At 38.1% G+C, this 15,195-nt stretch overlaps 1 protein-coding gene across 22 annotated transcripts in view; it reads left to right on the forward strand.

Moving 5' to 3' along the window:
* RBFOX2 (RNA binding fox-1 homolog 2) overlaps positions 1–15,195 on the forward strand; it is a 273,798-nt gene that overhangs the window by 84,542 nt on the left and 174,061 nt on the right. For 20 of the 22 annotated variants that reach the window (XR_012039287.1, XR_012039285.1, XR_012039288.1 and 17 more), the window contains exon 2: positions 2,735–2,785. The exons of the other annotated variants lie outside the window; for them this stretch is intronic. Coding sequence is in view for 16 of the 20 variants with exons in the window: in XM_072844136.1 (XP_072700237.1) it covers positions 2,735–2,785 (51 nt within the window). In the remaining 4 variants the exon portion in view is untranslated. The remainder of the gene's footprint in view (positions 1–2,734; positions 2,786–15,195) is intronic. 22 annotated transcript variants of the gene reach the window in all.

Consider the following 15,195-nt stretch of genomic DNA (forward strand, 5'->3'; position numbering starts at 1 on the left):
CAGATGGTCTTTTTAAGAGTTCTTTATATATGTTTTGAATACAGGCCCTTTATCAGACAGATGACTTGCAGTATTTTCTTCCATTTTCTGAGTTGTCTGTTCATTTACTGATGGGAGTCCCCTCTCACTTCATTGAGGTATAACTGACCTCTTACATTGTGTAAGTTCAAGATGTACAAGATTTTTTTTTTAAGATTTTATTTTATTCACCAGTAATACACAGAGAGGCAGAGACATAGGCAGGAGGAGAAGCAGGCTCCTTGTGGGGAGCCCGATGCAGGACTTGATCCCAGGACCCCGGAATCACCACCTGAGCCAAAGGCAGATGCTCAACCACTGAGCCACCGAGGTGCCCCAAGATGTACAAGATTTTGATTTGGTGCATTTACATATTGGGAAGTGATTACCAACACAGTCACAGTGTTGGCTAACGTGTCATATAATTACCATTTATTTTTTATGGTGAGAACATTTAAGATCTGCTTTCTTTGTACCTTTCAAATATATAATATAGTATTATTAACTATAATCACTTTGAAAGACATTAGATTCCCAGAATTGATGGTGTCTGTTGACACCTTTTGAGTCCCAGAAGTTTTTAATTTTGTTGAAGCCTGATTTAACTGTTGTTTCCTTTGTCACTTGTTTTTTGGTCTTCTACTGAGGAGACTACTGTTTAACCAAAAGTCATAAAGATTTGCTTCTGTGTTTTCTTCTAAGAGTTTTATGGTTTTAGGTCTGTGATCTCTTTTGAATTAATTTTCTATACAGTGTAAGACCGCATTCCAACGTCATACTTTTACATTTGGATATCCAGGTGTCCCAGCACCATTTGTTGAGAAGACTGTTTTTTTCCCCCATTGATTTTTCTTGGCCCCCTTTCCAAAATCAGTTTATCATAATTTTAAGGGTTTATTTTTGGACTCTCAGTTGTAGCACATTAGCCTATATGTCTATCCTTAGGCTAGTATCATACTGTCTTGATTACTGTAGCTTTGCAGGAAACTTTGAAATCAGAAAACATGAATCCTTGCTTTTCTTTCTCAGGATTGTTTGGCTCCTCTAATTTTCTTAGTCTATTATCTTTGGTGTGCTTTCTCTGAGGAGACTTAACTTATAAATATCCAAAATAGAGATTTAGGAATCAAAAAGAGAGAACATGGATTGCCTGTGATCGAATTAGTGATGAATGCCAAAATAACTTCAGCTTATTGAACTCCATTTATTTATTTATCCATTGTTTTGTGCCCACTGTGTGTTAGACACTGTGCTAGATTGCTGGGTGACTGTGATGAACAGACATGGGGTCTCTGAATTGAGCTTATGTTGTCCCTGGTTTTCATGTTTTTGAATGCAGTGTGGATTTTTGATTATCAAAGATAAGGATATCTTGTCAAAGCAGATGTACCATTAGTTGGAAAGTGCTGTCTTGCAATATATGAAAATCGTATCAATGCAAATTCTTAACCTTGTTATTCTGCCAGTGGGAATGAAAACATAAATGGATGGAAGAAGAGGATGAGTATTTTCCAAGTAATTGTGTTGAGCACATTGAAAAAATTACAAAAGCACTTGTGTGTGCACATGTATCTCCTCCCACTTAAAAGTTCACTTGAAGGCAAGGGCCTTGTGTTATTCACCTTTCTTACTCATAATTATTAGTTATCTAACAGTACTTTTAAAATATTAGGTGTCCAGGGAGCCTAAGTGAGTCAGTCAGTTAAGCATCCAACTCTTGATTTTGGCTCAGATCGTGATCTCAGGGTCGTAAAATTGAGCCCCGAGTTGGGCTCTGTGCTGAATGTGGAGCCTGCTTAAGATGCTGTCTCTTTCTCTGCCCTTCTTCCCTTCTCCCCTTTAAAAAAAATATTCAGTATATGTTGACTGAATGATTGAATGGGTCAAGCCATGAATGACCCAATGCTCATGCCATATGACCTTATACTAAATTAGGGTTTGCACAGCTTGTATGGACTATCATTCTTGTCCTCAAGGATCTTGATTTAGTGGTTAATGTGAAGATGAGATACTCAATATGATATACTTTTACAAAAATAAGATTTATTGAGTTGTAAATAATATGAAAAGGACATTGTACAAGTAGCTTAAATACATTTAAATAAATATATACATGTTAGGAGTCACTTGGGTCCATTGGGTGATATAGGGTGGTAGAGGAAGTCCTCTGCAGAGACGGGATTTCATGTAGGGTTCAAAGAACTGAAGGAACACATAATGATAGGGAGTGCCTAAAACTTCCAGGCCATGGGGTGGTTCTCAGTAGGGGGAGCGTGTTCAGCTCTCAGTACCGTTCAGCCAGGAGACTTCTGGGAGCGTGTGAATGTTTTTGGTTGTCCCAATGTTCGTGATTCCTACTACCTTTTAGTGGTTAAGGGCCAGAGAGGCTAACATCCCACAGTGTGAAGTTAGGAGTTGATTTGCCCCAAATCACAGTGGCTCCATGTTTGAGATATATTGGGAAGGAAACAAATTTAGCTCTACTGGGAGGAAAATAGTGTTTATGAGTTGTGTTTTGAAGCAAATACTATCTGTTTGGTTTAGTTTTTGCCATTGTAGAGGCTGAACTTGGAGAGGTATGTAGTTAGAGTGGAAGATAGCAATGGAACACCTTAGGAACTGTTGTAGGAATTTGTATTTGATCAGTTTGGATGATTTTGGTGATTCTTAATGTTTTCTTTTGTCTTATAGTTTAATTTTCTTTTCTTTTTCCTAGAACGAGCCTCTGACCCCAGGTTATCATGGATTCCCAGCACGGGACAGCCAGGTTGGTATTCCTGTTTATAACTCAGATGGTGTGTGTGTATGTGTGTGTGTTCATTCTAAGGATGCAGTGGTGGAGAGTGTTTCCTGAAATAATTTTGGAGAGTGATATGATTAGTTTCATCAATGAATTTACATTTAGAGATACAAATAAAAATATTTTTTTAATCCTAAAAGAATTGTAATCACATTATTGAAATTGTGGATATTACAGGGGGAAAAAATCACTCAAGCACAACCATAATTGCTTTTGTTTTTTCTTCTCCAGGCTGTATAATAATTTTTTAACCTGGTTTTCTTGATGTCTCATAATTCTAAGTGCTGGGCTTGTTTCTTAATTCTCTGCCACTTAGCCCCTGCCTGCACAGATTTTTTTGAGTCCTTGCAATAATCTGCAACAAGAAAATTCCATTCTCCTTCCTGGGGGAATTCAGCCTTATGGTTTTAATCAGTGAAGGCTTGGTTGAGAGAGGGAAGTTTCTGTTGCCTTTCTTTGTTAGATAGGGAGGATGATTGGAAAAAAGCCCAGGCCCTACTGTGGGTAGAGCAGTACTGCTTCCTATGAGACATCATCTGGATGCTTTAGGTGAGTGTATAAAATGCCTTCCCTTTCCTTTTGCTATTAGAAACCTTGAGCAGATGAGGCTGAAGCCGAGTTAGGTTAGAAGAACAGGTAAAGCTGCCTCAGAGGAATGATGTGGCTTAAGATACCTACCCTCTGAAATTTGCCTCCTTGCTGTTTGGGAGTATTGATATTTTTCAGGAGATTTGAAAGGATAGCTCATAGCAATATCTTTGAATACCTATCCAACTTCCCCATAGAATTGTCCAAAAAAGCCCCTATTATTAGGCTCGTCCAAAGGACATGTATCATTGGAGTGCTAAATAGAGGGGTTGACATAGTTCTTTCCAGAAATTACTTGAATCTCATCAGAACCCCTGCAGCTGATCTTATTAACAACTAGGATAGTCCCATAATTAGTGGTCATCTATTTGAATATATGCTCAGTTCTTGTACTTTTGGTGCTGGTTTGGCATCACATCGGCCCCAGGTGGGGTATGGAGAAAAAGGACGAGGGAGAGTGTTGTTGTTCTTGGTGTTCATCTCCCAGGGGGATCATCACTGTCGGAATTGAAGTTTGTTCTTATGGAAACTTTTGTTAAAAGATATGGTCATTTACTTCAAACCTAAAGAGAATAATATAGAGGATATTTTTTTTTTTCTTTCTGGTTTGGGTCTGCTCTAGAGCTTTTGAAGCTGTAAAATTTATGCCCTTTGATATTAATTCTATATCGTGGCCATATATCAGGAAAAGTACTATTTTCTGGAGATTCAGCCTCTAGAGGTTCTGATTGAATAAGTCTAAGATTGGGTTTAATCATTCACATATTTAGAAATCTCTATAGGTGATGCTGTTTTATAGCCAGAGTGGAGAACTGCAGTCTTATGGGCTACCTTAAAAAGAGTGACATTTTCTGTTTCATCCTGTTCTTTAACATAAAGATAAAACCTAAAGGATCCTTAAAACATAAAAGATCATGGCATCTCTATTTAGTTTTGCATACCAATGCATATGTTTACTTATTTATAAAATGTTGCTTATTTGGGATATAGGCTTATTTTAGATATAGGAAGGTAAAACTAATTAAAGTATGGGAACAGACGTACTGAGTTTAAAAGGAACTGGAAGGTACTGTATAATGCTGAGTTCTTCCTGGAGGGATTGCAGATCAATAAGAAACTAAGCAAAAGGAATTAAGAGGAATTTGTTAAAGCACAAAAGTCCTCTTGTTGCTTGGAACTGCTTTATCTTTCCTTTCTCTTGTGGTAGGGACCCACTTCTGTAACCTGCACCTTCATTACTTATACTCTCTCTGCTGTAGGTCTATGCAGACCCTTTTGCCATAGTTTAAAGCTGCTAATTTACTTTGAGGCACATTCTGATGGTGACAGGCTTATATTAGTTTATTTTCTTGGGCTTTATTTTGTTCTCCGACTGGATCTTTGAATCAGAGATCTTAGAGCAGTGCAAACAGGCAAATATTGAATAGCTGCTTGTTGTATTTGATGAATACAGAATCCAAATGAGTACTGCTAATTAATGCGCCTAACCTTGTGAACTCTCACTTTGTGCGCTGAGGTTTGGGAGGCATTTATCAGTGTGCAACACTGGTCACCGAGCAGCCTGAGGTGGGCAGAAATTGAACTTGTGATCTTTACATCTCCCCAGAGCAGTTTGGTTCAGCAAATCCAGGAGCAGGGGGATAAGGTAAAGGTGAATTTTTATTGTGTTTTTGTCCTCCTTATTCTTTTGCTGTTCCTTTCTAAACAAATAGGAACCTTCCCCAGACAGGATTTTTATCAGCATCTCTGGGTGATTTTAAAAGAGACAAAGTTACAATCCTAATCCTCCTAAAGCACTGTTATCAGTGCTTTCCCACCTCCTCCTCACAGTTATCTTTTGAAGTAGAAAAGGCAAACACTTCCTTTGGACAGAGGAGGAAACTGAGGTGCACACAGATAAAGTGACTTATCCAAGGTAACCATACCAGTTAGTAGCTGCATAAGAACTGAGATTTGTCTTTCCTTTGTTGAGGGCCCTTTCCTCTGTCCTGGGGATTGTTCCCTCACACAATGAAAAGTGTGGTCATGTATGTGTGTGCCTGCTCACTCCCCTACTTCATTTATCATTTGGGGGCTTCATAGGCCTCATGAAGCTCAACCATGGTCCCTGGTTAGGGATTATCCCCCCTGAATTCCTTAGCACCAAGCAAACCAGCATCTCACTGTTTAGTGACCTTATTCATCCTGTTCTGTAAGTTCCCGCCACATTTGAATTAGAAACCTGTGCAGCAAAGAAGGGGAAATAAAATACTTGCCACCTTGTAGAGGTTTTGCTTTTTTATGTGCAGTAACCCTAGCCTTCTTTCCTAGTCAGTTAGCAAGCTTTATGAGATGACAATCCATTGCATTCATAAAACTCTTCGAGCACTTCCCCTGTTTGCTAATGGGCTCTGTGGAAGTGGAGGAGACGAACATTGTCCAGACTTACAGAAGTGAAAACCAGCTGGAAAACTGAGTGTCTCACCTAAGGCCATGCAGGAGGTTGGGTTGACCATGCAATATAGTGATTTAGATTCCCAGCTGATTGTTTCTCTGTTGTTTATGTATAGCACAAGTGCTTATTTGAGTGTTGATTAAGGCTGGAATATTTTGTGGGTTTGTAATATTTTTAAATGGGAGAATATTTGTGTGCATTAGCTTTAGCATTTTTAGATAGGGGGTGCTTAGGAGTAGCAGCCTGATTAGAAGGGGGCTTAGTTCTGCATAGCAAGCTTACTGTTTTTGCTAACATTGTTTGTTTATTTAGGATGGCTTTCAGGGGGCTTCTGGAGAGTACAGTGGGAGTTCCAAGGCCCAGCTCCTTGCCACCTCTCGGTGCCATAACTTTATGTCTGCTCTATTAGGGCGGCCATAGAATTCATCATTCTAGTTGGGGCACTTTTGAGAGTGCAAAGCAATGCTCCTATTGAAACAGCCCAGGCAAACCGAGATGAGTGGGATATATGGTCATTTTAGCCATAATTACGGAACTGTAGTGAATGTCCCCTTAACTGATGTTGGATTATGGCATAGTTCATTGTCTAACATTTAATCTGCGCGGGAATGAAACATGGCTATTTACATTTGAGATGAGAGATACTACAGACTCTTGGTTGGGTTCAGGTACTGAGTCAGGTATGGAACTGAGAATAATAGTATGCTAAAAAAACTAATATTTGTAAAGTACTTTACAGTGTGCTTTTGTGTTTGCTGAAATTTGATCTTCACAATAGCTCTGCTAGGTAGGTGGGGCTTTATTAAGGACAACAATTATTAGAATTTTGTTCTTCAAAACAAAGAAACCAATGGAGAGGGGCGCCTGAGTGGCTTAGTCGGTTGAGAGTCTGACTCTTGGTTTTGGCTGAGATCGTGATCTCAGGGTCCTGGGATTGAGCCCTACATTGGGCTCCCCCACTCAGTGGAGAGTCTGCTTGAGGATTCTCTCCCTCTCTCTCTCTGCCCCTCCCCCTGCTTGTATATCCTCTATCTCTCTCTCTCTCAAATAAATAAATAAATCTTAAAAAAAAAAATAAAAAGAAAACCAATGCAGAGATTTTTAAATGACTGTCCCAATGTCACATAGAGGGGAGGTGGCAGAAATAGGCTTGAACCCTGGATTTTCAGCCTGTCTTGTAATTTCTCTTTTGTGGTCTTTTGTCATTGTTCTCTCTTCCTTGATTGGGGATGTTCTCTTGCTAGTGTGACAAGATATTATGGAATCCTTGGGGATGTAGCAGTACAAAAAGGCTTCATATGATCTGGAGGTCCCTTGAGTAACTTAAGTCTGTCAAAATTTTTTTCTCTCTTGTTTGTTAAAATAGCTTATGGTTCACAGTTTATCTTTTTATATTTTAAATATAAAAAAATTAACATCATGGTGTTAGGCTCTTTATCTTATTTTGAAAATGTTGGTCAGTGTCTCCTTAAAATTTTTTTCCTTTCCTAAAATTCTGTTGAAAAGCCACTGTATCGAATTGTTCAGATGAAACATGGAAACAAAGAATGTCAAAGGTGACGTGCAAGTTGGCAGATGTGGCTTTGACTGTTAGAGATTTTAATTGGGAGTGGCAGCCATACTTTTTTTTTTTTTTTAATTTTTTTATTTATTTACTTATGATAGTCACAGAGAGAGAGAGAGAGGCAGAGACACAGGCAGAGGGAGAAGCAGGCTCCATGCACCGGGAGCCCGATGTGGGATTCGATCCCGGGTCTCCAGGATCGCGCCCTGGGCCAAAGGCAGGCGCCAAACCGCTGCGCCACCCAGGGATCCCCATACTTTTTAATTTAGAGGATAGATTAAAAATGACCTAAGAGGGGGTGCCTGAGTGGCTCAGTTGGTTAAGTGTCCAACTCTTGATCTCATCCCAGGTCTTAATCTCAGGGTTGTAAATTCAAGCTCTGCTTTGGGCTCCATGCTGGGCACGGAGCTTACTTAAAAAAAAAAAATAATAATAATAATAAAAATGACCCAAGGGATTTATTTTTCAAGAGTATTTTCTTTGTTAAGTATCGAAAAAAACTTTTTTCTAACTAGTTCTTCCTTTTATTCCTGGAATGGGCTTTATTTTAGTCAGAGTTTTTATAAATGAACTTTCAGGGCTTTTAGTCTTTTTGATTGGGGGCCATGGACAATAGCAAATGCATTTTCTGTCATACTCATTTGGTTTGATGCCAAAGAAATAATAGCTACTTTTCCTCCCTTGGGGAGAGTTAGAATGGAGGACCTGGTAAGAGTCTTCAAGTTCTAGCTCAGTGCTTTTAAGCTTAAAAAAAGATAACAAACCCTAGTAAGCAATACCTTTTACATCATGACCCAGGACACACACACACACACACACACACACACACACACACACGAATATAACTTAGAATTAGTCTTCCAGAGAGTACAGTACATACCCTTACTGTTGTAATAACTGTATATTTTCCATTCAACAAGTTGATTGAGCAAAATTGATTTTCTGGACCCACTAATAGTTTGGGGTCTGTCAAAATTCTAATAATTGTTGTCCTTAAGCATGCAACCTTCAAGAACTCCATAGACTCTAGCAGCTGTTTCCCTACTCCACATCTCTCTGCATCCATTCATCTACTTTCTGCCTTTGTGGATTGATTTGCCAATTCTGGGCATTTCATGTAAGTGGGATCACATAATATCTGGTCTTTTGAGACTGATTTCTTTCACTGAGCATAACTTTTCAAGGTTCATCCATGTTGTAGCAAATGTTGATACTGCATTCCTTTCATTGGTTGAATCATATCCCACTGTCTGGATATAGGGAGGATTTGTACACGAGCCTACTACCTCCCTCTGTAGTTCTGTCTCCTGCAGCTCTCTTACTTAGAGTTGGTGCTTGTCACTTGGGCATTCTTGAACAGGCTTGACCCTAGCTTCACTGTGGAGTCACTGTTCCTTCTGCCTTCAGATATGGACTGCTCTTCACCCGGATGCTCACCTTATTCTCATTCAGGTCACAGGTACAAAATGGACTCCCCCGAGAAGCGTTTCCTAACTATACCAGTCTAAAGATACCCAAATATGTAACCTGACCATTGAGTTGCACTTTCTTCATATCTCTCATCATCAACTGTAATTATCTAGTGCACATACTTTATTGTGTATCTCTCCCACTAAAATATGCTCTGCAAGCTGTGGCCTTGCTTAGCGCAGAGCCTGACATGTAGGAGGAGATCAATAAATATTTGTTAAAGGAATAAATGAAAATTATTTTGTTTAATGTCAAAGACTTTGAAAGGTTTTAGAAAGGGAAGTGACATGATTTATTTTACATTTAAAAAAATGACATTCTGGCTACTATGAAGAATTGAATTTTATGGGGGGAGGGGCAAAAACAGCAGCCTTAGAACTGTCTAGGCAACAACTTTATTATTTGCTGTGTTTAATATCAGTTCCAACCAGGACCTATTTGCTGAATGAGAAATTTTACCACACTCCCCAAGCTGGAAACTGGATTAAAAAGACTAGAAGTAAAGTGTTTCATACCTGTCCTGTTTCTCATAGTCTATAATAATTTTCTTACTTGGCCCCCTTTTAACTAAAAATACTTCTGCTTTGCTTTTAAATTACATACAAAATTGCTTTTTTTCTTTTTGCTAGGTTGTACAGAACCCTACTCTCAGCTTTCATGCAAGGTATATTATAAAATGGTTGCTTCTCCCCAATATCTGACATCAGGTCACCCATCAGTGGGTAGGTCCTCTGTGATGTTGCTTTACACCCTCTAGTGGATGAAGGGTTGGTAAATGCTGTGGCATCTGGTATTCTAGCATTTTGCTCAAACCATGTAATTAGCTTCAGACCTACTCTTGCATTTTAGACCATTTCCTTCTACAAATCGTTCATAAGCTTTTTCCTTCTGCAAAAGACCGTTTCATCTGCTGCTGTCTGCCATGTGCCTAAATAACATGCTTATTCTGCTATTTCTTGATTTACCAATTTTAGACACCATGTTTTGGCTTCCTACTGTTGGAAATGAGATATTAACAGTTTTCTAGACACTGTCTTCTTCCTTCTAATAAAGCCATTAAAAAAAAACCCAGTGTTTATTACTGATTTATGATCATATAATAATTATATTTTTATGACTAGATGTAGCTGAATCAAAATATGATTATATTCACTTTCTCATATACTTTTTCATTCCCCTGGAGTTATTAAATATATTTATACATATATATAGAAAATAAATAAATATATTTAGTAATCACTTAAACACTATTGAGATGCAATTTCTATTACCATAAAAGTCATTCAATGTAAGTATACTTATTCAATGATCATATAAAATTTATAGAGTTATGCTACCATCACCACAGTTTGGGTTTTGAACATTTCCATAATACCCTGTGCCACCCCCAAAATTTTCTTGAAATTTTTTGCAGTTCCCATTCTCACCCCACTCCCAGGCAACTGCTGATCTGCTTCCTGACTATCTATTCTGGACATTTCATGTAAATGGGATCATATGATATGTATGCAGGCTTTTGTGTGTGATTTCTGTCATTTAGCATAGTGTTTTTGAGGTTCATCTATGTTGTATGTATCACTGTCATTACTCTTTGTTGCTGAATAGTATTCTTTCATATGGATGTACTTCATTTCATTAATCCATTTACTAGTTGGCAGATAATTGGATTGTTTTCAGATTGGTGATTATGAGTAATGCTCTTATGAACATTTGCATATGTTCATATAGACATATATTTTATTTTCTCTTGGGTAGATTTCTAGGAGTGGAGTTGCTGGGTTTTATATAGTAAGCTCATGCTTGACTTTAAGAAATGATCACACTATTTTCCAAAGTGGCTTGATTTTACCCACCTTTTTTGATTATATAGAGTATGTATTGGTAGCTCATTGGGGTTTTAATTTCTGTTTCCTAATACTGAAAGATGTAAAGTTACCTTTTCATTTGCTTATTAGCCATTCATATGTTTTCTTTGTTGAGATATCTGTATAAGTCTTTTGCCTGGCCCACTTTTTATTTGGTTCATTTGTCCTTTTATTGAATTGTAAGAGTTCTTTAGATATCCTGGATACAAGTTCTTTGTCAGATTTATAATTTGCAAATATTTTTTTCTCAGTTCTGAGATTTTGCAAGACAAATCTTTCCCCTCCCCTCATTAAAATAAAACTATATTTTCATCCTTATTTGCTAAATTTGGATAAATTATGTAACTATTATAGGACAGAGACAGTGGAAACAGGCATTTAACTGTCTTTGTTCAGTCCTGGTGATAGCTCCAAGGAAGATTGGTAGGTTTACAGTGGCTTTGTGTTTGGCTGACATAGCCTCCTGATCCTTAGTGGCAGGCATATTTGGGCAAGAAAGCTCTTCATGTAGTGAAGAGCAGTTATGCTGATTTCTGCATGTCCTAAGAGATGTGATATGGTAGAGGTTCAGCCATGTTCAACGGCTTTATTTCCTCCTTTAACTAAGACACTGTAGCTTCTGAGTAAAGCTGTTTCATGGAAATTCCTTTGGGGATACGCACATGCACGCACATGGACAAACCACGCCCTGGGTTTGGGTTTAAATATCAGTACTGCCATTGCAGGCTGTGTGACTTTGGGCAAGTATTTCTTTTTCTGAGCCTCAGTTTCTTCATCCATAAAATAGGAATGTTGTCTTCTGTGAAAAGTTGTGGGATTAGAGGTAACATCAATTTCCTGGTGTGTGATAGGGTCATTAAAGCATTTTTCTCATTAATTTTATGGAAAAGAGGCCATGGGCAGCCCGGGTGGCTCAGCAGTTTGGTGCCACCTTCAGCCCAGGGCATGATCCTGGAGACGTGGGATCGAGTCCCTCCGTGGAGCCTGCTTCTCTCTCTGCCTGTGTCTCTGCCTCTCTCTTTCTCTCATGAATAAATAAATAAAATCTTTAAAAAAAAAAAAAAAAGGAAAAGAGGCCTTAGTTTAGTTTCCACAGTCTCTGACATAAGTCATTTTTCTTTTGATTTACCATGTGAAATGAATTCTGTCTGTAGATTTGAAATTTCTAGCTCGGGAACATAGCTTCACCATATTCCCAAGAATAATATGCTTGTGTGTGGGGAATGAAACCTATATACGTTTATTTACCTACCTCATTTTGGATCTTGGCAGCATCAATAGAAAGAGGGAGTCGGTTTTGAGACTGTTGTGACTTGAACAGAATCTGGTCAGACTATACTGGACATTCAAGGTTCTTTATCACTATCATGCTTATTGTTAGTCCCTTCCACATATTTCTTCTACTCTACATGGTTCCTCAGAGTCCTTCAGATCTCTGTCCTGGATATTTATTTCTTCCCAGTGCCTTTTGCTTGAATTCTTTCTCCTGTTCCCAGCAGAACTCTTAAGTATCCTTCAAGATCCTTGGCTATAACTTAACCTGCTGTATGGGACCTTTTCTTACTGTCTCTATTCATTGAACTCATTTAACATGTCATGTGCATGAGCATTTCCCTAAGTGTCAGATGAAGTGAGTTTGGGAATTTTTGTGAAGACCATGAGCAAAATTTAACTTCTTTAAGGCCCAGTGTTTTCATCAGTGAAAGGGAGGAGGGCACTACTTACTTTTGTAAGCATTACATTTTAAAGAATTCCCTAGGTCAGGAGTGACTTATTAGCTGATGTGCTATAACACTGCCTCTCCCATCTGTTTTTCTTGTAGTCTAGAAAGTCTCTTCTTATTTCTGGATCCATGTTTCTTATTTTTCTGTTAAGGAGTCTTGGCTGTAATGGGTTTGATTTTGTGATTCTTGGCAGTATCATGCTTCCTTATGGAAACAATGGAAGTTTTTATCACTTAACTTCCTACCTCTGGATTTAGCAGGACTGCTCTAGATTTGTGGATAGATGAGTGACTCCAGCCAGAAGCCTAGAAAACATGGCTGGCTTTCTTCTCATCCCTCTTTGGTTTCTTTGTCACATCCTGACTTTTATTCCATGGTTTGATTTCTTCCCCCCGCTTTGCCAGTTTTTACTCAGTTTGGCTTGTGATTTTAGGCTGTCAGAACTGTTTGTATTGGTCTCTTGACCCAAATCCTTATTATTTTGTTAATTGACGGATCATAACTTCACTGGTTGGCTTTCCAGTAGATTGGCATTATATATACTTTATATAGAGGCATTTGATTTGTCTTGTAGTGAGTAGTTTAATATGGCCCTCAAAGAATGATCTGACTGTAAAGATTATTAATCACTGGGACTATTTATAAAGGAAAATTAAAGGATTTTCTTTATTAGCAGTTTTCAAAATCGGGTAATTCATCTCTGGCCAAATAGTAGACTTAAGCAGCAGATAGTCACAACCAAACTTGGCTTTCATTTTGTAAGTTACTTTTAAGAAACATGATATGTCTCTTCAAACCTTTGTTCTTCAACAGCCACTGGCAGATGATTTAGAATGACACCAACTAGTTAAGTATAAGATAAAAGCAAAAGGCCTCACAGTTTGTGGCCAGCATAGTTATGTGTTTCAGCTATAGATTAAATATTTATATTTTCGTGATAACATTAGCATATGCCATTATATTGAGCTGATTTAGGGTTGATTTAGAAAGGCAGGGGGAATACAACAGATGATTTGAGGTCTCTGTGTTAGAAAATTTGGTGCCACTAGAAAATAATTTCAGTAAGTTTAATGTAATCATACATTTAAACAAAGGCACCGCTCTGATGTCACTGGGGTATCATTATTCTGCTTAGCTTTTTTTAATCTGCTGAAAACTCTTCAGTGGATACTCTAGGCCTTCCATGATTTGGCCCCAGTCTTTTTCCTTCTTTTTCATGTAAGGTACACACTATGGGATGGGGTAAGGTAGCTTTGAAATCAGATACAGGTTCTAATTCTAATTTCTAATTTCTATATTTATGGTATTTTACATGTTTAAATACTGTTCATCATTTAAATCCAACTTCAAATGCTGTCTCCTCCATGAAGTCTTTTTTTTATAATAAATTTATTTTTTATTGGTGTTCAATTTACCAACATACAGAATAATACCCAGTGCTCATCCCGTCAAGTGCCCCCCTCAGTGCCCGCCACCCATTCACCCCCACCCCCCGCCCTCCTCCCCTCCTCCATGAAGTCTTGTCTGATACACTTATTTGGGAACAGACTCTGAATGTCCACTGAATTCCGAGGCACAGGATTTCCACTTTGTTGCAGCATTTTATCACCACGTATTATTTTATGGTGACCCATACTGTTCTGTGAGAACAAGAACCCTATCATACTTCTTGATATTCTTGAATACTTTTGCCCAGAGTAAGTGCTCAGTAATAATTTGGTAAAGGGATAAATTAAAAAGTAAACTTACCTTTAGCCTTCTTGAAATACAGAGGCTACTCTGTTGGGATTTTTTTTTTTTTCTGTGGGAGATTAAAAAAAAAACACAAAACTTTGCAGGCTTTCACTAGGTTTTTTTGCTTTTTGCCTTGCCAGAGCTATATAAAAAATTAATACTTAAGAAGGCAGATATCTGATCTTCAGCAAGAGAGTGCCTCTTACAAATTTAATGGGTTTGGTCAAGTGGATATTAAATGTAAATCTGCCGTTTTGTGGAGCCATAGAAGGCTCTTAAACCGCTCAATAAACATCCTTATTGAATTAGTAGAACTTTTCAACAAGAGACTGCCTGTGTATCTCCTATTATCAGGATCTTTCATTGTTCCTTAGAGCACCTTCAGCCTGTGCTCTCAAAGCTTTATGGTGTCTTGTGAATCATAGAATCATCTAATCTAAAGATGCTTCTAGCTCCTTAATTCTGTTATTTCATTATTGGTGTAGGGAGCCCGTGCATTAATTCTAGCAGGTGTATCTTAATTTTCCCAGGAAAAGATTGCTAATATGTATTGAGCACTGATTATGTGTCAAGTCCTATATGAAGCATTTAGCAAGTATTATTTTATTCCTCCCATATGCAGGTGAGGAAACCAAGGCTCAAAGAGATTTAAGTCATTGCCCAAAACTATGTAGCCAATAATTAGAGAAGTTGGGTTTTATTTTTATTTTTTTAGAGGCAGGGGGACAGAGGGAGAGGGAGAAACTTAATCAGGCTCTATGCAGGGCACAGAGCCCATTGCTGGGTTTGATCTCATGACCCTGATCTGAAATCGAAACTCTCAACTGACTGTGTCCCCCAGGCGCCCCTCAAGTTGGGTTTTAAATGTAAATGTGTTAGATTGAATATTTATGTTATTTCCACTGAGCACATGTCTTCTTTATTAACTTTTAATTAAATGTTTGGTTTTTTACATCTTTACTTGCATGTTTGATTTTTCTTTAGTCAGTGGCCAATGT

This window comes from Canis lupus, chromosome 11 (genome assembly GCF_048164855.1).
Source record: "Canis lupus baileyi chromosome 11, mCanLup2.hap1, whole genome shotgun sequence".
NCBI lineage: Eukaryota > Metazoa > Chordata > Mammalia > Carnivora > Canidae > Canis > Canis lupus.